The 23499-nt window shown below is 39.7% G+C and overlaps 1 protein-coding gene across 9 annotated transcripts in view; it reads right to left on the bottom strand.

Moving 5' to 3' along the window:
* Positions 1-2834: 2834 nt before the first annotated feature.
* The window catches only part of BNC2 (basonuclin zinc finger protein 2), a 337157-nt gene continuing 316492 nt past the window's right edge, over positions 2835-23499 (bottom strand). For 7 of the 9 annotated variants that reach the window (XM_087741951.1, XM_087741954.1, XM_087741953.1 and 4 more), the window contains one exon: positions 2835-13801. In XM_087741951.1, coding sequence (XP_087598077.1) covers positions 13141-13801 — 661 coding nt within the window. In that variant the 3' untranslated portion in view covers positions 2835-13140. Of the gene's footprint in view, positions 13802-16120; positions 16152-23499 lie in introns of all 9 variants that reach the window. The other 2 variants (XM_087741956.1, XM_087741961.1) reach the window with 2 other exon arrangements.

Below are 23499 nucleotides of genomic sequence, written 5' to 3'. Positions count from 1 at the left end.
ATTGGAGACCTATCAATGTGAACTAGCACTGTTGGGAAATCTCTCCAGCTACCCCAGTTAATCAATATCTGTTCATTATACTGTCTCTGATGAATACGGTTAAGGATTGGGTAAGCATGAGTCAGGTGACTTAAAAATAACTGCACCTCACGTAGGATCAATAGAGGGTGGTTTTTTTCCAGTATTACTTCAGGCAAACTAATGTACTTTTTATCCCTCTCTCTTCGTACCACCCCTTGCTCATTGTTGGTATATCAACATCACTGTAGGAGTGGCTTTATTAAATTAGTAGCACTTAATCTACTGTAATACTGTCAACTTGCAGGGAGTGAACAAGCAGACAGCAAGTTTTCAAGTGGCCCAGTGTGCTTCGACTGGCTCTCACCCAGGCAGTTAGCTCAGAGATGTGCCAAAAGCGGTCTTTCTGGGTGCCTGGTGATATCTCTGCACTGAGTACGAAAACCCGATGTTAGAAAAAAATTGTTTTAGGGGAATTCATGCCAATTATAGATGTGTTATGACAGATGAAAAGATTATAATTATGCTTGGCTTCTATGCAGAACTACATTAACACATCTATGACATTTAATAACATGGGAGGATAACCACATGCCTCAACAGAGGTTGACTTTCCACAAAGTTGCTTAACTTTTATTTTTTTCCCTTCCTCCCTCTTTTTCCTGCCCACCGAAATTAAGAAGAGCTGCGTGTGCTTGCAGCATTTTGGGGGAAACAAGGAAAAGTCAGAAAAAAAGAAAAGGAAGGGGAGGAAAAAGACAAAAAAGAAAGGAAAAGAGAGAAAGAGAAAGAATACGGAAGGTGCAAGAGAGAGAAGGAGAAGGAGAAGGAGAAGGAGAAGGAGAAGGAGAAGGAGAAGGAGAAGGAGAAGGAGAAGGAGAAGGAGAAAGGAAGGAAGGGAAGGGAAGGGAAGGGAAGGGAAGGGAAGGGAAGGGAAGGGAAGGGAAGGGAAGGGAAGGGAAGGGAAGGGAAGGGAAGGGAAGGGAAGGGAAGGGAAGGGAAGGGAAGGGAAGGGAAGGGAAGGGAAGGGAAGGGAAGGGAAGGGAAGGGAAGGGAAGGGAAGGGAAGGGAAGGGAAGGGAAGGGAAGGGAAGGGAAGGGGTGGTATGTAAATTAATGACAAGAAGATAACAACTGCAAGTCAGTAACAGATTAAAGGCATTCAGCTCCTTATTGGGCTGTTCATGTCAGACTGATGAAAAACAGAGAAATTGAATAAACACTCTCTCAAGCCTTTCGTTAGTGGACCAGTGGCAGACGTCTTGTATCTATATGGTTCATGGCTCTCAACACACAGACTAAATTAAATCTGGGAAGAAGCTGAACTGGAAGGTGAAGTTCTGTTTTTAGAGCTAAATGTTTTGCAGAAAACTGGCTCTTGGTCATGCTGGGAGGGCTGCAAAAGGATAGACCTGGTGACAGCTTAGGAAAGTACTAAATCTGTCAAACTGTATGTATTACCCGCCAACCAACCAACCACTTTCCTCAGACTTACAGTTCACAGTTAGCAAATGTTAGTTAATTTGCCTTCACATTCCTTTCTTTCCCCACCCCCACCCCTACATTCAGGTAGTGAGTCCAGTTGCCTCCATTTTGCTGATAAGGAAATGTGAGGCAACAAAAAAGTCCTATTGACTCTTGCCAAACACTGAGCAGGCTGTTTCCAGTCCAGCTAACCTGTTAGAGAAGGGCTCATTTGCAAGCAGATATCCATTACCATTGAGCTAAACAGGACTGTACATGTGCTTAAAGTTCAGCACATATCCACATGTTTTGAGCCTCAGTGCTCAGCACCTAGCAAGCTGAGTTGTCTTTTGCTCTTCTTTTGTAGGATGAATTAATATGAATCATATTCCAGCACATTGACTCAGATATGCTTGTAACGTGGCCTTTTTGATGCCCTGAGCACAGTGCCATGCACAAAAATATCCTATTGTGAGACAACTCTTCATCTGTTTGTTTTCTTTATCAATATGTAGAATTGATATTGTTTATTGCAGTATGTAGAAAATAACTAGCACCATAAGAGCTCAGGCTGAACCAAAAGCATTTACCCCAGAAGAATCTTGCTCACATTGTGCCAGCTGCTACAGCTGTCCCTTAGAAGAAAAACAAGATTCCTTAACAAAAGGAAGTATTCTGCCCTGCAAATGGAACTTCAAAACATCTCCCCACACCACACCCTGTTCTTGTCAGTGTGGAGCACAAAGCCAATCACAAGCATTCAAAGGTGAATCCTCTGGTGATAAATGCTTACGGCCCAGTCCTAGATTACCAGGCAAAGGTTGGTAGGGAGACATGTTTGGCCAATGTCCTCACCATTTCAAAGAGAAAGTTCTTACTCAAACACTGAGATTAATGAGCTGTGTGCCTCTGCTTTGAAAAGCAAAAGGGGGACTGACCTGTGCTAGGACACTAAGTTAGAGTTTGGCAAGACCTTTCACTTCAATTTCTTCATCTGTCAGACATACCTAAGTGCGAGCAATGTCCATTTTAAGGGTTTTTTGCAAACACTGAAGTGACTAACTTGGTAAGACTGTAGGACGCTAGACACCAAACTAATGATGACATTTCTGAGGAAATTTGTACAAGTCAGGGAAAAAAACCCTTATACCTCCCCTCCCCCCCAAACTTCTACCTATTCAATTTCTGGTAAATACGCAAATCTCTTAAATGTAGTATTGTGGCTCTCAAACAGGAAGAGGCTTTATGCAAGCTTGCCAGGTGAGCATCTTTCCATGACCACACACCTTTCAATGGAAAAGTATATTGTTTGAATCAGTAAAAAATGAAGAAGTGAAAGACAAAGACGGAGAGGTCAGTGACTGATAAATCTTTAATATAAAAATTGTACAAGAATTTTGATACAAATTACAAGAGGTATTTGGACAAAGTATGAGTAAAACTCCATTTATATCCCCAAAACCTTATGCATTTTATGCAAAAGACATACTGTAGGACAGTTACAGTACAGAAAATACAAGAAAAGAAATGTCAAATTAAAAACAGGACTTTTAATTCCCTCAGACTACTAATGGAAAAAACTTGTTTAGATTACATACAGTATTTATGAAGCTACCAATGTCACGATTATTAGATCAACATGATGCAGTTTTTCATATCCCCTTGTACAGCTATATTCCATAGTGCATGCTTTGGTTCTGCAGGCAGGACAGCAGAGCATTCACGTTTTGCTCACATTGAGAACAAACAGTGAAAATAAAAAGCCTCATCTATTCTGAACAGAGAAGGACCTTTGTAAAAATGTCCGTCAGGGCCCGACTCCACACTTTCCCATGCCTGGGGTGGGGGGTACCCCAGGAACACATCTTGACAGAGTCCACCGGAACAAGCCTAGCTTTGCGAGCCAGCAGCGAGCTTGCCATTCTCCACGCAGCAGCCCCCTTGCTGCGGCCAGCGCATCACTGAGCGGCACGGGGGGGCGGCAACCAGGCTGTGAGACGCCCCCCATGCCCATGGAGAAAGGGGTTTCCAGGATTTTTGCCTCTGTGACTGCCAGGCCCTACAGACCCCCAAATACACGAAGGTTCAAATCCAGTTTATCTCAGCTTACATCTCCGTGTGAACCCCCAGTCAGGTTCCCATCTTTCCAGTTCAGGAGAACTGAAACACAGCAGACGGCTACAGAGGAAATCGCCATGTCGCTTGGCCCGTGTGACCTTCTCAGTCAAAGCTGTTAAAACAACAACTGTACCAGTGAGCAAGAGCGTTCAGTAAAACAAAGAAACTCCAAAACCCCTTTGGCCACAGGTGTAAGCCCCTACAATGAGATATTCATAGGTACAAACAGATTGCAGTGACCTGCTTGTAGTAAGTAGAAGTGTGTGGAGCTTCAGCCAGTTTTTTTGTGGTTTTTTTGAATGTGTTCAGGGTTCACATCAGCTTATTTGCATACCTGTTGCACATACATTGCACTGGAACATGGATAGGTTTTTTTATAGACTGGAGGAGGGGCAGGAGGCATGAACTGAGAACACAAATGCTGCCCATTAAGAAACAGCCATGTTATGGGAAAGGAGCCCCATATGACATAGGAACCAAAGTTTGCACAAGAAAAAGCAGCATGCTGAATTTCATATTTATAAATAGCTAAATGAGACACACACACGCAACAGTGGCCATTTTATTCGTCTTGTCACTTTACAAACGGTGACCATTTTCACAGATGGAATGCATAAAACTTTCCAAAATGGAGAACATCAGGAGGATGTGTTACTTTTCTGACAGAATTTTAATGAGAGACTTTCTTGGAATGAGAGAAGAAGGGGTGAAGACAGGTGAAGAAAATGGGAAAATTAAGACAATGACTGAAGATTGTACAAGGGTTTGTTGAAAAAAAAAAATCCAAATGTAAAAGTACAGTTGAAAAATAACGAAGAAATCAACCTTAGTTTGTACAGCTTAAGTGACCCTTTTTACTCCATAGGTCATCAGGTATGCTAAGAACATCCCTAGAATCACAATTCGTGAAGGCTACCGTACCATTTCACAGCGGTGATGGAGAGGGGGTTGCATTCTGCCCCATCAACACAGGAGTGGGGGAGGGATGGGGACGTGGACCGTGTGTCAAAGTCTTGAGCTGGATGTGGTGATTGCGCAATGTTCCCCCCAGTCAGGCACAGACAGGCACGTGCATGAGTGCCACTGGTCCCCCAGAGCTGCTGTTCACAGCCTCTTGCCTTTCGTAACAGAAGTGGACAGGTTGTGATTAACTATTGATGAGTTTGCCATCCTAACTGTGCATTATCCTCTGATCATTCTCAACCTTTTGTTTGACAACGAATGCCTTATAAAATCTTTATGTATCACTTAGCTAGTCTTGCTCTCTCTTTCTTCTCTAGAAATATAATTGCCCTGGATGCTTTTCCCCATTTTCCTAAAATATTTTTCTCTAAAGATTTGAAGGGAGAAGATAACGAAATCTGTAGAACATCTGAATATACCTCTCTACACATTAGACATTTGCTCACTCATGCTTCTCGTGCTGTTAAGCGCATAAGAGGAAATATATATATAGGTAAATGTGATGAAAATGATATAATTTTGCCCATTTGTAACCTTCATTTTAAGGCTCTTTGTTCTAACACTGTGTCTGTTTCTCCTTCTCTGCCTGTCTGTCTCACACACACACACACACACACAAAGGACCCAAATGGTTTCTTTGATCAGAAAGTCCTCAGTTTCCACAAATAGCCTCAGAAACAGTACAGAAAGAAAGGCTGTTAGGCCTGCTCAAGCTCATCACTGCAGGTCAGATAACTGGACTGCTCCCACCTCCGTCAGTGCCACGTGGACATGGAGTTGACAGGGGAGAAGAATCTGGGCTCAGCCTTTACACTTCTGACACAAACAGGCCTCAGGAAATTGTCTGCTGGTCTTACCATTACAGCTTCTGATGCTCTTGGAAGGAAAAGGAGGGAAAAGATCAACGACCTTTGACTGGTAAAAGGTCTCAGCCTATTTATGGTGGGTACCATCACCTCTGTTGCAGCAAACATCAAATTACCACATAGTGCTGGAGACAGTATTAACATCCGGAACCAGCAAAGAGGAGCTGCAGCCCACTAATGCCATGAAGATCCAAGGATATGAAAAACAATGAACCCCAAAATGGCTGTGTTTAGGTCTCCCAGTCTTGGGCTTTGCCTGAAACCTGTCTTTGTCTTTTTTGGTGCTGCACTGGCCGACAGCACCATTCAACCCACAGTGCCCAGCACTCACAGGCACACATGGGATCTGGCATCATGATTTCAGCACGGGAACACTGCTGACCCTGCAAGGAAAGCACGCTTCAGCTGCTCCTCTGCCTACTTGAATTTTCAACTGCTGAATAGCAGTCAGTCAACGTACAATAAAAAGGAAGGGGAGTGGCTGAAGCCAGGTACGCTGGCCTTCATGCACCTAGAATTTCTTAAAACATAGCATGTGATCCCAAGCTACTTCACTGTCACACTCTCTCTTTCCCGATGGCCTCATCTGAGAAGTGCTTCTGGAGCCTATACTTTTGGCAGTGTTCTTGTAAATAAGGGAAAAAAATCAGAAAAAATTCCTCCTTGTATGAGGGCAGCAGATTGTGTCTCAGATATGTTTACTTAACACTTTGCAGAGGTTCACACTGACCTCAGCAGGAGATGTTCCTATCACAGCAGAAAGGATCTCTGGAATTGGCATTCACTGTAGGAACCTGAGAGGATGGCATTTCTCTAAAATTTGCTAAGGAATGGGCTAAACCAGAAAAAGAAAAGACTGCATATCCTGTTTGCCACTGAACTGAGGCACCAAGACCTGTAGCAAATTCACATGACTATTTCTAGCAGGCACAGTATGGCTTATGCCAATACAAAGCAATTAGTTGCTACATAAGCACACAAAAGTGCCGTCACAGACAGTATTTCTCAGCTGACCTTTTGTTAAGAAGCCATCTTGTTACTGTCTGCCTGATAGCTCGACAGAGCAGCCAGTGGCAGCCTTGGGCTTCCCAAAGACAAATCGAAGTGCTCCAGATGGGACTTCCCTTCACTCACTGCAGATGTGTGTGTGCATGCGTGTGTGTGTGTCAAGGAACGGGGAGGGAAAGCCTAGTTCTTATACTCAATTTCCCCTTCACAGGGGATAAACAGGCAATTACGCATCCTTTTATATTTGATGGCCAAGTGCTGAACTTGAAAGCACACTATTAGTTTGTGTCCCTTCAGGGCCAGTGCAATAAGTAGCCAGGAGAGCTGGGGCTAAGGAAGAGAGGGTGTTGTCTGCTGTTAGTGTGACAGTCTTGTCAGCAGCATTCACATTACTGGAAGGTAATAAAGTGACAAGTAAGTTATTAGAAAGATATGAGGTGAAATTGAACTGAAGCTTCTTTCTGCTCAGCTCAGTTTTTTTTCCTGCTTTGTAATGGGCCACTATTTGTTACAAACCAAGCCTTGTCTTGAGATCTTATATAAAAAAAGAAATATTTATTCTTTGCAGGAAAGGTCACATGAATTTACAACATCACACTTTAAAGGAGAGGAATGGGAAAATAGTTTTATGACAACTACAGCTGCTATTTAAAAAAATACAGTGTCATCATAATGAACAATAATACTGGCAAAAGTCAGAGGACTTGTCAAAAACATGTCCATTTTTTAACCCATTGGTGGTCCAGAACTGTTCGCCTTCCAGTGCCAGTGCCAAACATAACAGCAACAGTATCAGGATATACATGATCTTGATCAAATATCAATCTCAGTATCTTGATCAAAAAATCAAAGCTGTCATTCAATATCATGACTTGACCAGAGAAAACAAGCCACATAAGACTGGTTAACTACAGACTCAAGATAATACTGTGTATGTAAAAAAGTTGCTGCTTCACTCTGTTCCAGGCCATTTTAAAGGCAGTGATAATGCTGCTTGGCAAGAAGAGACAGAAACCATGGGACTGGAACAGACATGTACTTGGGCAAACATGGGTGAAAGGTTCAGTCCATCATATGATGTTGCTCTGTTCATAAAGTAAAAATGGGTATGGAAAAGAGTTCCTTTTATGTCCCTACAGGAGGGGGAAAAAAACCCAACTCATCATGTGGCGACAGCAGGATATGCTGATGCTTATCTAGCAAAGTAGCACTACAGTCACTGTTTTGTTGAGTTACTATAGCAGAAAAGTAGTAACACAAGAAAAAAAAAAAAAAAGGAACTGACATATACCAGCTGCCATCATGTGTCTGCCACTCACCTTTTCCCCCCAGAGAACTCCTGCTGCCTCCTTGCCCTTAGTACAGACACCCTTGCTTCTTGTTTGAAACAAAGATTAATTATTTTAACACAACCCAAAGAGAAAAGTGACAAAAACATTCTGGGGACAGAAGGAGTGATAGTTATGTTCACATAACTGGCACAAAAAATTTAAAGGAGCATGTGTGTGCTCCGAGACTAAATACTTTCCCTCCCTTATTCCTTCCCGTGACACCAATGATGCCGTGAAAATGTCCTGCAGAATCTGAGTACAAATACATTTCTGAAAAGATGTCCTGTCTTCTGATGGCAGCTGACAGCCCTAATTACTCTCTGAAAAATAGGTCCAAACCAAGCACTTTGATTATAAAATATACATGTTGAAGGAGAAATTTTTGGAACTAAATCTCTGTTCTTGTAAACGGTCCCTATCTTTGGAACAGATCAGACCTTGAATCGTTAGTTTCTGAGCTTTCTACATACCCATACAGCTCTTTGTCTTGTTGCTTAGGCATGTTCCTACTCCATGTAATTAGCTATGCTAGATCCTTAACTATGTTAATTGAGAAGACTAAAACTTAGGGAAAACTCAAGTGGATTGCTGAAGCCCCACTTCCTATTAGCTGTACTGGACTGGATCAACAGAGGTGCTGGCCTCCCCTGGCAGCTACTTTACTGTTTAGAACCTGACTCTGTTTCCTAAACAGTTCCTTTTTTGGGGATGGAATGGGAAACACATAGGTGATGGAACAGGCAGAGAAAGTACACTTTCATTTCCACAATGCAAGGAAGTGGGCAGCAGTGAGGAAGGAAGAAAGGAAAGAAGGAAGGAAGGAAGGAAGGAAGGAAGGAAGGAAGGAAGGAAGGAAGGAAGGAAGGAAGGAAGGAAGGAAGGAAGGAAGGAAGGAAGGAAGGAAGGAACTACACTGAAGTTTACTCACAGCAAATATGGTGCAGAATTTCTGCTGTGTAAAGTATCTACAGATCCCTAGGAAACATTCAAATTTTATGAGCTCAGTCATGAAAAGCCTTTGAGAGATCTTTAAGAGCAGTGTGTAAGTGCTAATAGGCTTTTTAATCTATACCGCCCACATTTTGTCAAATTGAGTTGTGACTCAGTGACAGAGTGCTTATACTTTGTGTGCACGACTACAGTGTCACCATGGAGCCAGCTGCAGTTCAAGAGGCAAAGTTAAAATTTCAGCTATAGCAAAACATACCTAGTTGAGATGTAGCTCAGAAAAATTGACTAAATATTGTAAGGTGTGCAAAAATATTTATGACTTAAATTAGCTCTTTACTAACATCAGCTAATTAGTCCTCACAGGAGCACCCTTATGGGGAAGATCATGTTAGTATTAGCCTTATTTTAACAGACTGAAACACAAATGGGTAAGTGATGTGTCCAAGACTGAACAGTGAGAAGGAGCCACCAGTGGTATTAAAATTCAGTTCCTGGTTCCTGTTCTTGTGCTTTGACTGGGCTGTTTTCCTTCCAAATTGTTTCATAGAGGTTTTCAAAAGATACCTAGTGATTAACCAGTATCACATGCTGACATGCCCCCCCAAACAAAGAAAAATGCTTAACAACCTCCAGACAAGTAGTTCTGTTTCTAAAGGAGGTTCAGTATGAACAGTTTTTTCCTAAAAGTAGACAAAACCTTTTTGATATTTACAGAAAAATACAACTACCTTGAATAAACAAAACAGTGAAACAATGTGGAAAGAGGGTCCACAATAACAATAAGAATCAAACAAGGAGAAACAAACTCCGTGTAAAAAGAAGAGTCTCTTCCTCAAAGTTGGTCTAATTCTTGTAAAAAAGGTTTAGACTGACAGGTTTGGAAACTGAAGAGATAGCCACAGGTTTGTGATGGCATAAGCAACTGCACAACACTTCTCTTGTCATCACACCATTACAGCCATGCCCTGTGCTGGACACATGAGATGTTGGGTCGTATGCTTATTGCAGTCTGGGTCACTGCTGAGATCACCCAGAAATGCTACTTTCTGTCAGTAAAACCAAACTTCTACTACACAACCTTTTTAAGGATTTTTCAGATAACTTCAGATGATACAAATTCCACCACAAGAACAATTCTGATAAATACAGATTCTCATAGAGATGCATGGTAAGTAGGAAGGAGGGAAATGCCATTCAATTCAATGTAAGTGTATGTGCCCTTCTAAAACAGACTGTTCTGACATCAGTATCACCAGCACTGAAGAAACAACTTGATTTGCCTAGAAACAACAGTGAGTAATATTCTGTCCACAAGACGGAGATGATATCTCCTACACGGCTTAAGCAAAATCTGAATGAAGTTTAGCATGCCATAAGTAGGACTGCGGAGCTTCTAACACTTTTTGGATGTTTGTCGCTGCTTCTTTACTTTTTAGAATATCCTGTTTTGTTTTGTGTAATAAACAAGTTTTTTTCCAATGCAATTAATCTGCTGAATTTATCTACTGATGATGTTTAAGTTTCCAAACAAGTTTACCAAAACCATTTGACCTCTAACAGAAACAGAGTGAAATGAGAATGCAAAACAGTGATTCATTCAGTGAGGAATTATTTATATACCTCAAATGTGTTTTTCATTAAAAATGATATTTATTTATACTGTACATATTACAAAACAGTGGGTTTTTCTTTCTGCAGATATCACTCAATTTTTTGTTGTTTTGTTTTTTAGACTTTCCATCTTGCTTTTTCCTAATAGCTTAGGTGGAGGGATGGGAGGGCAGTACAGATAACACTACAAAGGTCCATGTATTTTAGAATGCATCTTTACTGTTCTAATTTCCCTTTCTCACAAACACACTGAGCTTGCACAACATAAAACAAAGCGAAGCAGATCTCTCCACTCAATTTAACAAGGCAAAGTAGTTGAGACTTTGAGGAAAAATAAAAAAGATGAAAGAAAAAAAGTCAGTGAAACTGCTTAGCTTTTTGCTGTAAAGTTTCTTTTTGTTGAACCAGAAGGTAAGTCTTCCTTACAGTTTCTGTGGGATCCACAACTGTTTTCAGGGCTTCATCAGTGTACAGAATGAAAAATGATCAGAGGCTTGTAACCCATAGGAACGTAGTGAGAATGCATTTAGAAAGATTTTTCTTTTATTTTCTACAACTGGAAATACTGATTTATTAGCTATTGATTCCTACTTTTGGAAACAAGAATACTGAAATGCATAAAGAGTACTAAAAAAGAGGAAATCCATATTCAGAGTTTCCTTTAGGAAACATAACAGGAGTTAAGTGCTCAAGTGGACATAAAGGTAAGAATAATCAAAATACACAGCAAATCAAAACAATGACAAGCTGAAACAATGGAGCATTTCTGACTGTTGGCTAAGAAGAATAATGTTCTGGGTCAGTAAATACAGAAAAGGAACACATTCTCACTGAAGGAATATTTTATTGTATGCTGAAATATCCCTTGGGTTTTCATTTGTTTGTTTGTTTGTTTTTGCCTTTGTTATTGTTTTTGTAAAGAAAAGGGTCTACAACACACACCCTGATGGTTTTGGCTGTAGACTGAACATAAGTAAATACCATCACTTAGTCAGTATGTTGTGGTAACTCAGGCTGCCAGCGTGGTTTACCAGCTCAAGCAACATGTGTAAACACCGGAAACAAAAAAGATTCAGAGGACAGCCTCTCTTGCTCTCTGCCTTTCTCAACTGCTTGCTCCTTCTCCCTCTTCTGTTCATGCTCGCTCTCTTGCTTGCTATCTTTCTTGGACTTGCATAATTTTCTGACAAATCATGTGGGTGAAACACGAAACATTAACACAACTAGAGATCCTTTTTTTCTGGCCTCTAATTTTATCCAAAGGGAAAGTTACCCAATAAAAAGTCCAGCATATGTTTTCAGAGCTTCTAAGTGCTTCTGCCATTAATTTCTTTTGATTGCTTCTATAAAACATGCCTTAATCATACTACAGCACTTTCCATTGCAAAAAAGACAACTTTACAGAACAACATAGTTAACATTATTTCCCTGTTCCTTTTTTTTTTTTTTAAAACACCACAAAAAATCCAGGCCATAGTAAGAAGCACACAAAATTATATCCATCTTTGTTCTGTGACAAGTAGTATCAGCATTTATATCCCCAAATATTATGCATGTTTGACAAAAAAAAAAGTTTCCACTGATTCACATGACATAATTCTGTTTTTTTTTCTTTTATGTAATGTAGTATATAAGGAATAAGAATGCACTATTGTTTCTAGTAATAATTGGCACTTGAAAAAAGCACCAAGAATTCTGTATTTCACTTTACCCTTTTTCCCTCCCCAGTATTTTTTCTGTAGTCCAAAAACTACAACTGTGGTTATGGTGAATAACTACATTTTCTTTTTTCAAAATGTGTGCAAAGTTGGCACTTTTGTATTAACACTAAACACTAATACTCTTTGTTTGGCATTCATGCCCTCATACTGACCAGACCACTTTTACCTAAGTGTATTTTTTTAAAGACACTTACTGAAAATATGGCAATAGTTTAAGAAAAAAAAAGCATGGATATTATTACACATCCCCTTGTAGTGTACGAAAAAGTGCATGACTGGATTTATGTAATAGTACAAGACAAAAAAACTGTATCAGATCTGGTACTGTAAAGCATGCCAGCACCTCTGTATTACTTATATCTAGCAGGTAGTTAAAACAAGACCGTGGTTCTTTTAAAAATGTGCATTAAAGCTAACATAAATGAGTAGAACTAGCCAGCAATCTATTTTTCCTGCTTATCTAACAGCTGAATGTAACTGTAAAAATTAAGCAAAAAAAAAAAGAGTTAAACCACCATCAATACAATTGTTTTACATCATAGGCCTGTCAAGGCTCAATATATATATACAAGTGTAACAGCCATGCTTAGTAGAACGTTATCCCCAATGCTTAGAAGACACAAAGACAACTAAGTAGATCGGTTTTTTCTCTTTTTGTTTGTTTGCAATTTTTTTGTTGTTTTTTGTTCTTTTTTTCAGGCAAAAGTCATGGGTAGAACAAATTGTCTCTTTGGAGATGACCAAGAACATTCTAACAGAACTAGGGAGAACTGCAAGCTTTCTGTGGTTTTGTTTTTTATTTTTGTTTGCTTTTCTCATGAAGGGTCTCTCCCCCCAAATTAAAGATCCCACCTTTTTGTTTCTATCCCAAAAAAAGGAAAAAAAAAAAAAAACAACAGCCAACAAAGGGGAAAAAGCACCTGGTGATTCTTTCTTTTGTTAAAAAAGAAAAGAAAAAGATTATATATATATGTATATTTATATATATATATATATATATATATATATATATAAAGGGAGACTGTATATGGCAGTTCAGATGTGGTGGGCCCTCTCTGAGAGCTGGTATTATGCTGTGTCCATCCTTGAACTAATCTACTGAAGTAAAGGGAATGTTTTTATGCAGATTGGGGTTCTGACTGTGCCGGTTTCGGCTACGGACAGAGGAGAACATCATGTTGCACCCAGGGACTTTGCATTTGTGCATCTCTCGCAAGTGCACTGTTTTATAGTGCACTCTGAGGGTTCCCTTGTTGCTGTACATTTTGTGGCAAATGTTACACATTATCCCACCGTTGCTCACCGAAACACTGTTGAACATGAGGGATCCTGGGACATCGGTGGCCATACCTACAGCTAAGGCAGGGGCATCTGCTTTGTGGGCAGATTCCCCGCTGTCACTTGCCCCATCGACGTCGTCCAGGAGAATGCCCTCATCGCTTCCTGCATCAGATTCTCTTGAAGAATGGATACTGCTGCTCGACTGGATGCTGGAGGTGGTGCTCAGGTCTAGGACCATATAGTCTTCCGACATGCCCCTGCTGTACCCATTCATATGGGAATCCTCAGTACCAGCAGGCGAGGAGGTGTCTTCCCTTATGTCGAGCCCCATCTGATGCTGAGCGCCATATATCTTCACCAAAAATTCATCGCGGAGGTCCTTACTAAGAGAAGGCTGTGAGGTGTCCAGGCCCATGTCATCCAGTTCTTTGGTCAACAGTTTACGGTGCAGGTTTATGTTAGCACTGTGTCTGGGAAAGCAAGAAGGAAGGGAGAAAAGGAAAAATGTACAGTATATTTGATTAAATATACAGTCATCAAGCACCAAATCCAAATTCTGATTTATCCATAATTTATCATAAAAATAGCCCCTATCCATGTTTCTTGGAAAATTCAGTCTTGTTATAAGTGAACAAATTGCAACATAAACCGAAGAAAACCAAGCAAATTACGCCCCCCCCTATTGTTTTTCTTTTCAGCTACTGCTCCTCAACATTAGTCCCCAGCAGCAGCTACAGCCCTTTTATTTGATATTTATGAAATAATAAATTGCACTAGCAGAAAATGCAGAAAATGCAAAATGCTCTTCTTGGTTCCTGAATCCCTGCTGGCCTTCCTAAAAGCCTTGCTTCAAGAGAAAGTATTATTAATATATGGAATATCTCTGTGTATTTGTATTTATGTCTATCTCTAGATCCATATCCATATATATTTATACATACATACATATAAATATATTTTTTTATACATATATGTACTCACATAACTGTGTAAGTGAAATACAGGAGAAGAAAAAAATGAAGGTAATTGAATGATATATAGTCAGAGGTCCTGATTCTGATAATTTAATTCTGGAATAAAGGGATTCAGAATTGGGCCAAACCAAGATGGAGAAGACTTGAAGGGTTTAGGAGAACAAGTCTCTGAAATCTATATGTAAATTTCTGAAAATCTTAGCCAAAGTCACTGGTTCCATCCTTCTAGGAGGGCACTGGTGCTCCTCCCTGTACTCTTCCCAGTACTGCGTCTGATGCAGTGCTGACTGACCCAAGCAGTGTAATTTCCAGTAAAAACCCCTACTAATAGCAATGCGAATTTTGCCCCAAATCAGTCAAAACACTTAAGCATGGGCTTTGGTTTAGGTATGTGCTGAAGTCACTGTGGGTGCTCAAGAGACACAGGAAAAGCTGTCACTGACGTCAGTGGTCTTTGGGCCAGATCCCAAGAGCTGCAAGTTAAAATATTCTCAAGTGTTTTACAGGATCTGGGCCTTTGTTAACAAATAAACCTCTACCTTTGCAAACAATGTAAGCCTTTGGGTTGGTAACTGTGTAAAATAGCCTATTATTTTAAATACTGCATTCTACTCTCCACTTTTGACATTGGCTTTATTCATCCATTGCAGTAGAACCTCACTGATTTGCAGTAGTGTCAGGAAACCCTCTTTGAAAAACTGCATTTTCTGAAGTAACAATGCAACCAACAAACATGACAGACATCAAAGACCTCTGACCACAAAACATGCTTGTTTTGTTGAAGTGCTTAATAATAAGAAATCAGTATAAAGTTTTCAGTATTAGAAAACTTTAGGGTTCAGTATTCAGAATGTGCACCGTTGCTGAGGAAATGACAACTATTTATTCAGTTTCTTTGGAGGGTGACTGGATTTTCAAGTCAGTAAAAAAAGAATTAGCGAAGTTCTACTGCATAACATTCTTTGCAAGCTAAGGACCCAAACCCGCAATTTACAACATGCAGACTCACCAGTCTGTCTGCCCATTATAAATTGCAGATCAGAGCCCAAATGTAGGAGGGAAAAGAAAGAAGGCGGGGGGGGGGGGGGGGAGGGGAGGGAGAGAGAGAAAGAGAGAGTTTTAACATAGGAATACTTTAATTTGCAAAAAAGCACTAAGTATAAAATTGGCATGGGAAGACATAACAATGATCAAATATTTTACAGACATTCAAGTCCTATAGTAACAAAAAAAGGAGAAAGGGAACAATAGCTATTAGCAATATTTCCTTATTGGAAGCTTTTGTTTTAGAAACCCTTTGAAACATACCTCTCAACCAGCTGAAGTCCCAAACATGGTACAGCAATATAATGCAGATAAATAAGGAAAATGCAAATGTAGGAAGATTAATTTGCTCTGGAGTTAATTTCTGTAATTTTCTATCACTTACTTTGCGATCCGTCTATCTGTTGCACGCAACTTACGGGAATAAATAAAGAAAACAGCAATAGGAGCGATTCGTCCCACTCACGTGCAAATGCAGGTAAACTGTTCTCTGACATAAAACTGATACTGAACTGCTGTTTAATTGAATCGTGTCTGCTTGGGATGCAATTATTCCAGTAAGGGGGGGGTCTAGAATGGAAAATTTCTCTCCTAATGAGACACAGTTGAGAGGTATGGGCAAGGGCAGAAAAAAGTGGAGAGTATTCCTTGTTTTTCTCCCACATGGGAAATACTCCTTTCACACAAGCAACTATAGCACCATTGCTTTTTTGAGGCGCAGAAGTGTAATTATGCATATCCCCACACTGCACTTAGGAAGGCTGAGCTTACCTTGTGATAAGATCAGCTTTCTAATCTTTTGCTAAATTGAGATCACAAAAGAGAGAGAGAGAGAAGAGAGGAGAAAAGAGAAAGAAAGGGGGAGGGGGGGGAGAGAGAGAGAGAGAGAACAAATTCACATTCCAATCCAGACATATCTGGTTTAAAAAAAAAAAAAAAGGACAAAAGAAAATAATATCTGAAACCAATAAAACAGAGACTTTAAAAAAAGTCTTGACTGTGAAACTGTTTTTTGTCAGCTGTTATCTCACTTATACTGTTGTCCTGATGGATACTGATTCAACCACACAATATGAAAAACATAAAGCAAATTAATCAAAGCATATTCACAGCATCCCCATTATCATCCACAAATGAGTTCTGAACAGATGCATGCAGTGTGCACATACATGAATGATAAACAGTAGTCCTGACAGTCCCTTGCCTTCCTGGTGTCAGATGGCATGCAACTCCACGTAAAGTTGCTAAGTGCAGTACAGGAAACGCTTACTGTGAAGGCCTGTCCACACTGACCAATGTTATTACATGACCATAAAAGCACATTTGTGCTTATCATCATAACGCTAACTGCAAACTACTCATAAAGTGCTCATGTGTTTACTTCTTATGATTTCTCCCCCTCTCTCCCTTCCTCACTCCCCTGGTACGGGAATTTGCTGCAGTGTAGAAGCCAGTCAGGATAACTGTAACTGTTGTTTCCACGCATTTGCACTTACTATTTCCTTGCTTTGCTGCTGAGAAAAACAGCAGCCAGGCATGCAGTGAAAATAACTTCGACATTCACTGAATGAAGAGATAAGAATAAATTACCACGTTAAAGAGAGGCCACTGAGCCCCAGACGGACAGAGGCCATTCTGAGAAAGACCAGTGTAAGGATGCAAACTCTGCTGATGCTCTGATAAGAAAAGATGCCTCCCTTATTCAATTCTCACTTACAGCAGTGGCAATCAGTAATCTAGTTAAAGTATGTACCAGCCCATAATATCTGTCAGGCAAACGATGTGCAGAAATGTGCGGACCAGTTCTGGCACTCTGCTCAGTAGTGTCCCTTTTCCGCTGTCAGCAGTACTGTTGGATTCTCCTAATATAATTACATTGACTTTTATTCAATTAAGTGCCATTCCTAGCCTTAAAAAAAAGCTACTTTATCAATTGATTCAGGTGTAATGCAATAATAAAGATGAACTCATGGCAGTGCATTAGCTCTGCTGTTCATAACTTCTGAACATAGGTTCATTCATAGCAGTCGATTTCCATTATGCAACCACAGTTCAAAAGAATTGATTCTTTTATATTCATTTCTTAATCTATTTCACTTGTGTTTAATACTCTCCCTAAATATCATATGCAAAAACATTCTGGTAGGGATGAGAGGAACAAATTGTGAGAAAAAGTTCATTTATTTGGACAATGAAGTTTTGTAATCTTATGACAAAACCAAAGTCACAGAGGCTAAAACCTTGTCAGAATTAAGAATACTGTGTGCTGAAGGTACTAGCAACACATTTCCAGTAGCTGAACGATTGTTGGGATAGGAGGGAAGGAAAAGTATATTTTCATAGACACACCAGTCTAGAGTGCTTGGAGCCTGACCCTGCCCCTCTTTCCTGTCTGCTACACAACTAAATGTAGCACTGCCCCCTGAGGCACGGAGTGAGTACCCCATACAGGGTGCTGCTTGAACAGTACCCTGCATAAAGAAGGCTGACAGCAGCATTCCCAAGGCTTCTTTGGGAAAAGATGACAAGGGAGTTCTATGTAGGAGGAACATGCTCATGTATGTAGGGACAGCTACAAATCCACAAGCAAAATGGATCCATAAGCAAAATAATGGAATTAAGAAAGAAGAATATGGATAAAGGCAGACTAGAAAGAGAAGCAGTACAGACCAGGAAGTTTAAAAAGGGAGATATTCCGGGAAAAGCCAAGCACTGGCAACTGCCAAATAGCATAGACTTGAGTTTAGGGGCAGAAATGAAGCATGATTTGCTATGAAGCTATGAAGACTATTATTCAGCTGGAAAGGCAGAAGAGTATGTGGCCAACAACCTGTACTCTGACCTAGTAGCTGCAAAAGGCAGTCAGAGGGACAGGAGAAGAAAAAAGTAACATTACAAATATTGGCCAAGCCCATACTACCATTTGTCTTGATTAACTTAACTATTTCTTTGCTCCTCTCATCTAATGCTGATCTTCCTTGTTTTTTTTTTCTTGGAAAATGTACTCGTTCAGCCATCTTAAATTGCTTCAGTAGCTCCCAGACCCCCTTCTCCATACCAAACTGAAGTATTCCATTTTAATCCAACTCTTTCTCCCCTTCTTTGTCACTCCCAAATTCTAGTAAGTCCTCTAGCAGCCCTCAGCCAATGTTAGCCACCTTGTTACCTGTTCATCTCCTCCTCCCCATGGCGCCTGCAGTTTTCTTGCTTCAGCTGTTCTGTTCCCTGATGTGATTTACAATGCTGCTCCCCCTTCCTCCTCTGAATACTGCTCCCAGGTACGTGTAAACAATATTCCCTGAGTAAGCTGAGGCACAGCTTGGGCAGAGTGATTTATGCCAGTGCATGAACACTGCCATCAAACAGGCGGAAAATCACTTAGCAAGATAGGCCGAAACCAGCTGAGCTTCAGCTTGCCATGGCTCCGTTATTCCTCATTCCTGAGCTAGCTATTTTAAGGCCATCTCCGGTGTCCTTTGTGCTGCAGTTGCTGCTGTGTCTGCAGGGAAAAAAACTTGAAGAACCTAAATGAATGGCAGAGGTATATATATGTATAGAAAACATAAAATATTTGACCTAATAAAATCCTTTGTATAAATCTGAACTTCTTAGACTGCTTATTTGTAGATCAACTACCAAAATGACATTTGATCCTGGAAATAGAAATGTTGCATAAAGACAACTGGTGAATGAAGTCTTCCAGGCAGAAATACGAGGTCAAAAGAGTTTAACTAAAGGCATATCTCACTCAGCTCCAGTTCTATCTATCCCATCCTAGGCAACAAGGGATGGTGAAGAGGGTTAGTTCTGAGAATTTAAAATACTATGTGTGCCAAAGAATGCCCAAACATCTGTTTAGTTCTGTACTACATGTCATGTAGCCTTAAAAATGAGGAGAGTATTTTTCCAAGATGTTTTGAGATGTAGCTTGTTGTGGCAAGCAAGTTTTAGCAAAGTCTGGTTTATTTTAGGAGGCCCAGAATGCCAGATTTTTCCACATAATTAACATTCTTCTTTCAAGTTACTATTCATGGATTAGACATATGGTGGGCAAAAGTGTGTGGAAAGTCCTCAGCAGAGTGAATTCAGCCTTCTGAATTCAATGATCTTAAGAATGGATCAGTGCTGCTCTAAGGATGATAATGATGATACACATGAAATCTGCGATTGTGGTGAAGTGGCAAGGGTATCTCATCTCCCAGTTCACGACTGCCTTTTCAGACAGGAGTTTTGGTAGCAGTGCAATGCAGAGTGCTACATCAACTACAGCAGCTCTCTGACTGTGGGCGTGATCCTACTGGTGGTAGTATTTTCTTTCCCTTGTGAAGTTCATGGAAGTATTCTTCCATAATTAGAATTCATTGTCAGTTCCACCCCACCTACTACTAGCAAGCTCCTCTAGTAAGAGATGCACTATGCATCAACAGAAGAAAAGGGATTATAAGCCTAGGAAATATGGTCAATTAAACATACATGCCATTTACACAGCTCATAAATCCAGACTGGGTTCTCTTCAGCAGTTTCTTTCCGCACTTGTCAATGAATCTGATTTTGTTAATTTACTATCCATTTGTTTGAAAGAAAAATGTAATGGCCGCTTTATTTTAGTTTATTTTTATTTAGTCAGTCTTTTTATTTCTTATTGAAGTGAGTGAGGAGGAATTTATCAGAGAGTAGAATTTGTCCTGGCATAGAAATTGGCATGAATTCTATGCATGACTCAAGGCCAACTTTGGATGCACCCATGGCTGCAGTCCTATCTGCACTACAACAAACCTCATCTCTGATGCACACAGCAGAGTTAGGGAATTTGGATGATAAAGAGTACTCTGTTTATTTAAATTCAAGTATTATAGAGAGCACAAAGCCAACTGCATGAAAAATTGAGTTGAATATGGTGTTACCAGTTCAGGGCAGGGCAGGGTGTTGAGAAGGAAACATAAAGCATTATTTTCTTAAATTTTTAGCACAAGAAAAATATGTTTACACTTAAATATTAAGGGGATGAGAGAAAAAGAGAGTGAGAATGAAACAGCAGCATAATTGTTAGGGCAGTCAGTTAGGGACTAAGAAGACCCATTTTCCAGTCCCTGATGCAGTCAGACAAAAGGGCCAAGCCAACTGGTGTCTCAGTTAAATGTCCCAGCTATTGGCCCCTTTCTCCTTCTTGGCTGACTGTAAATGACAAAGTTCCGTGATGAAAATCTCACCCAAACATCAAAGCGCACTGTATTGTTCATTAAAATTCTGACATGAATAATTTCAACACATCCAGCTGTATCCCACCACATCCTTTCTTCCTATGTTTCCAAATAAAACAATATCCCAATCTCTTATACTTCAAATGTTCTAAAAATGCATTTTCTGGCAAATACATGATTTGCCAAAGTAATACCACCCAGCTCTATCATTCTAACACTGCAAAGAAATCACAGACAGGAGGTCACAGCAGGGGGCCATCAGTCTTTGGGCAGCTTTGCTTTAAGATACAATAAGTGATCCCAGCATTAAGTAATACAATAAAATTATATTTGGAAACTTAATGCATTAAAAGTCAACATTACACTCTTTTCTATTAAATTCTGTTCTTTTCAAATAATCGTAGATTTTTTTTTGAAGAAGAAGACAGAAGCTAATATTGGGTTACAAAACCTGAAACGACACAGTGTTCAGCAGCTTGAAGAAGGTCCTATTACAAAATCAAAGGCCAGGACACATTTGTCTGGTGGTTTACATACAGATTGGCAAACCTCTTATTAAAGTTGGATATGGAAGTAACCTCTCAGGTTGTACAGGCCCCATACAAGCTATCCTCCTGCTATACTTTGTTTAAAACTAAGCTCTGTCAATCTGGTTTAAAATATCACAAACAATGAAACTTTCACTATTCCTCCCACGAGATTTTTTCCACACCTATCTTCAGCTCAGTATTCAGCATACGTTTTTCCTTATAATGAAATTTTAAAGCAAAGTTCTCTTTGTTTCTTTTCACCTCAAAGGCTATCAGTTAAGATTTATGGTTTTGTTTAAAAATTTCACAATTTTAATCACTAACACAATTTGCTAATACGGCAAAGTATTGTGGTCTTACCTCAATTTCATGTTCCTTTCCTGCTTATTTAAGCCTGAAACTCATAGAAAGGCTCAGAATATGTGAACATAACAGAAAGTAAACCCAGAATTTTATGCTTTCTCAGAATCTCTGCAGACTGAAAGTGCTGAGTTTCATGCAGCTAAAATCAAAGAATGAGAAAGTAAGATTCTGGCTAAATATAACAGTGTACACATTTATGAGAAAAGATAAGGCCTTAATGCTGATATTTTTTCAAGAAGGAAGCAGCACTCATTTCACCCATTTACTTAAGACAATCAACAATAAAACAGTTCCTGGAATTTAATTAGTAATGGAAACTGTTAAAGAAATTATTTTCTCAGTTACTGTTGTAATTTTGCCACTCTCTCAGAAGTCTTTGATACAGGTCTGTTTGTTTGTTTGTTTGTTTTTCAATTAAAAAGAAAAAAAAAATCCATAAATCTATGCAAAGATAATAAAGTTTTGAAATCCTGATCTGACCTAAATTATAAAATTCGCATTTATCTGAACAGGGCCAAGGTTTCAGTCTGTGTGCTAGCGCTTCCATGTATTTGATCATGTTTAGCTTGCCTCTAAATGTAAGGGGAGAAGTAGGGACAGGGGCTAGACTTCAGAACAATGAGTGAAGACAAAATACTATACTACCCAATGAAACCATGGCATTTCTACACAAACAATTTGGGTAATAACATCAGTTCTTGAGGCTTTAAATTGCATAGAATCTGAAAAATATTAACCTTTCATAGGAAGAAAATCCAAAAGGTAAAATACAGTTCAGCACCTATTAAAAAAAGTAAAAAAACAGTGCTTATTAAATGCAGGAAATAAAGGACAAGCAAGTTCTTGCAAATTAAAGATGTGGAGCCCAGTCATTTCAATCCCTTTCAATATGAAACAAATCACTCACACTGGTCACGAAGACAGCTCCCTCTACACTCAAATTATTCACTTGAAGATAAGCTCCCATCAAACTCTTTAGGGGTTTAACTAATTTACTGCACAGATACGGCACGTCTGTTGTAATAACAGGTAGGATGTATTGGGGTCGACCATTTATCAGAATTAGACTTCTTTTTTCAATTCTCAGTGAATTATGCTGCCTACACTGCTCCTCTTTCTCAGAGCTTCCCATCCCCTTACGGCCCCTAATGTGGCAGGCAAACAAAATTGACAGTCTCATCTTGTCAACAAGGGGTGATTCTCCTGAGAAGCCATTTAACTTTGCAGAGGAAGCAATGTATTAATGTGCCTGTCCCAGGAATGTTAATCATCTTCAAGCTCCCTCTAACTTTGACATAAACGAAATCACCAAATTTGTTTACTAAATGAATCGTAATATGTTAATAAGAGAGCATGACATATATGGTAAAGCCAAACAGATGGTTTGTTTACTCCACTTTGCAACTTTATAAATGTTGTAACTCTGAAGATGTTAGTGAGAATTATTGGTTTGTTGGCAGTGGCAAACATGCCTTTTGCATACTTAATCCACAGTTAGAGTTAGAAAACTATTTGTCATCGCCATGGAATGCATAAAAAATGTTAATGCCGAGATGGCATTTGGGGAGGCAGGATAGCCGACTGTGTGAGCAAATACTCAGGCTAAATGTGGAACTGATATCTGATGGCAATGTTTGCTACCAAATAATTTTTAATGTAAAATCTGACAGGTTCAGGATTCTTGAAAGGCCCAGTAATTCAGTACATACCTGTTGACGTGTTTAGTGAGACGGTCCTTATGGTGTGAACAGAATTACACTTTCACAACAGCTGTGTGTGCTCAGAAGCATCAAGGTCATGTTGCACTCTTAATATATTACTATTGTTGTCCATTAAAGATCAAAAGATATTACAAACAAAAAGCACAACCACTGGCATACTTGCCAAAGTTACTCAGAAACGATCAAAATTGTGTTGCAACACTTCAACCTCTCACTTTACTAGCTGCCTGGAAGCAAAACAGACTCATTACAAAATAGCCAGCACTCTTGTCTAATATCCGGACTTGTTGAGAAAGTTTAGAATAAAAAGATTTATCTGACGGAATATTTCCTAA

The sequence above is a fragment of the Nipponia nippon genome, unplaced genomic scaffold (assembly GCF_047370975.1).
Source record: "Nipponia nippon isolate SJK-2023a ecotype South Korea unplaced genomic scaffold, ASM4737097v1 scaffold_8, whole genome shotgun sequence".
Taxonomy (NCBI): Eukaryota; Metazoa; Chordata; class Aves; order Pelecaniformes; family Threskiornithidae; genus Nipponia; species Nipponia nippon.
This window is presented reverse-complemented; position numbering and strand designations above follow the sequence as displayed.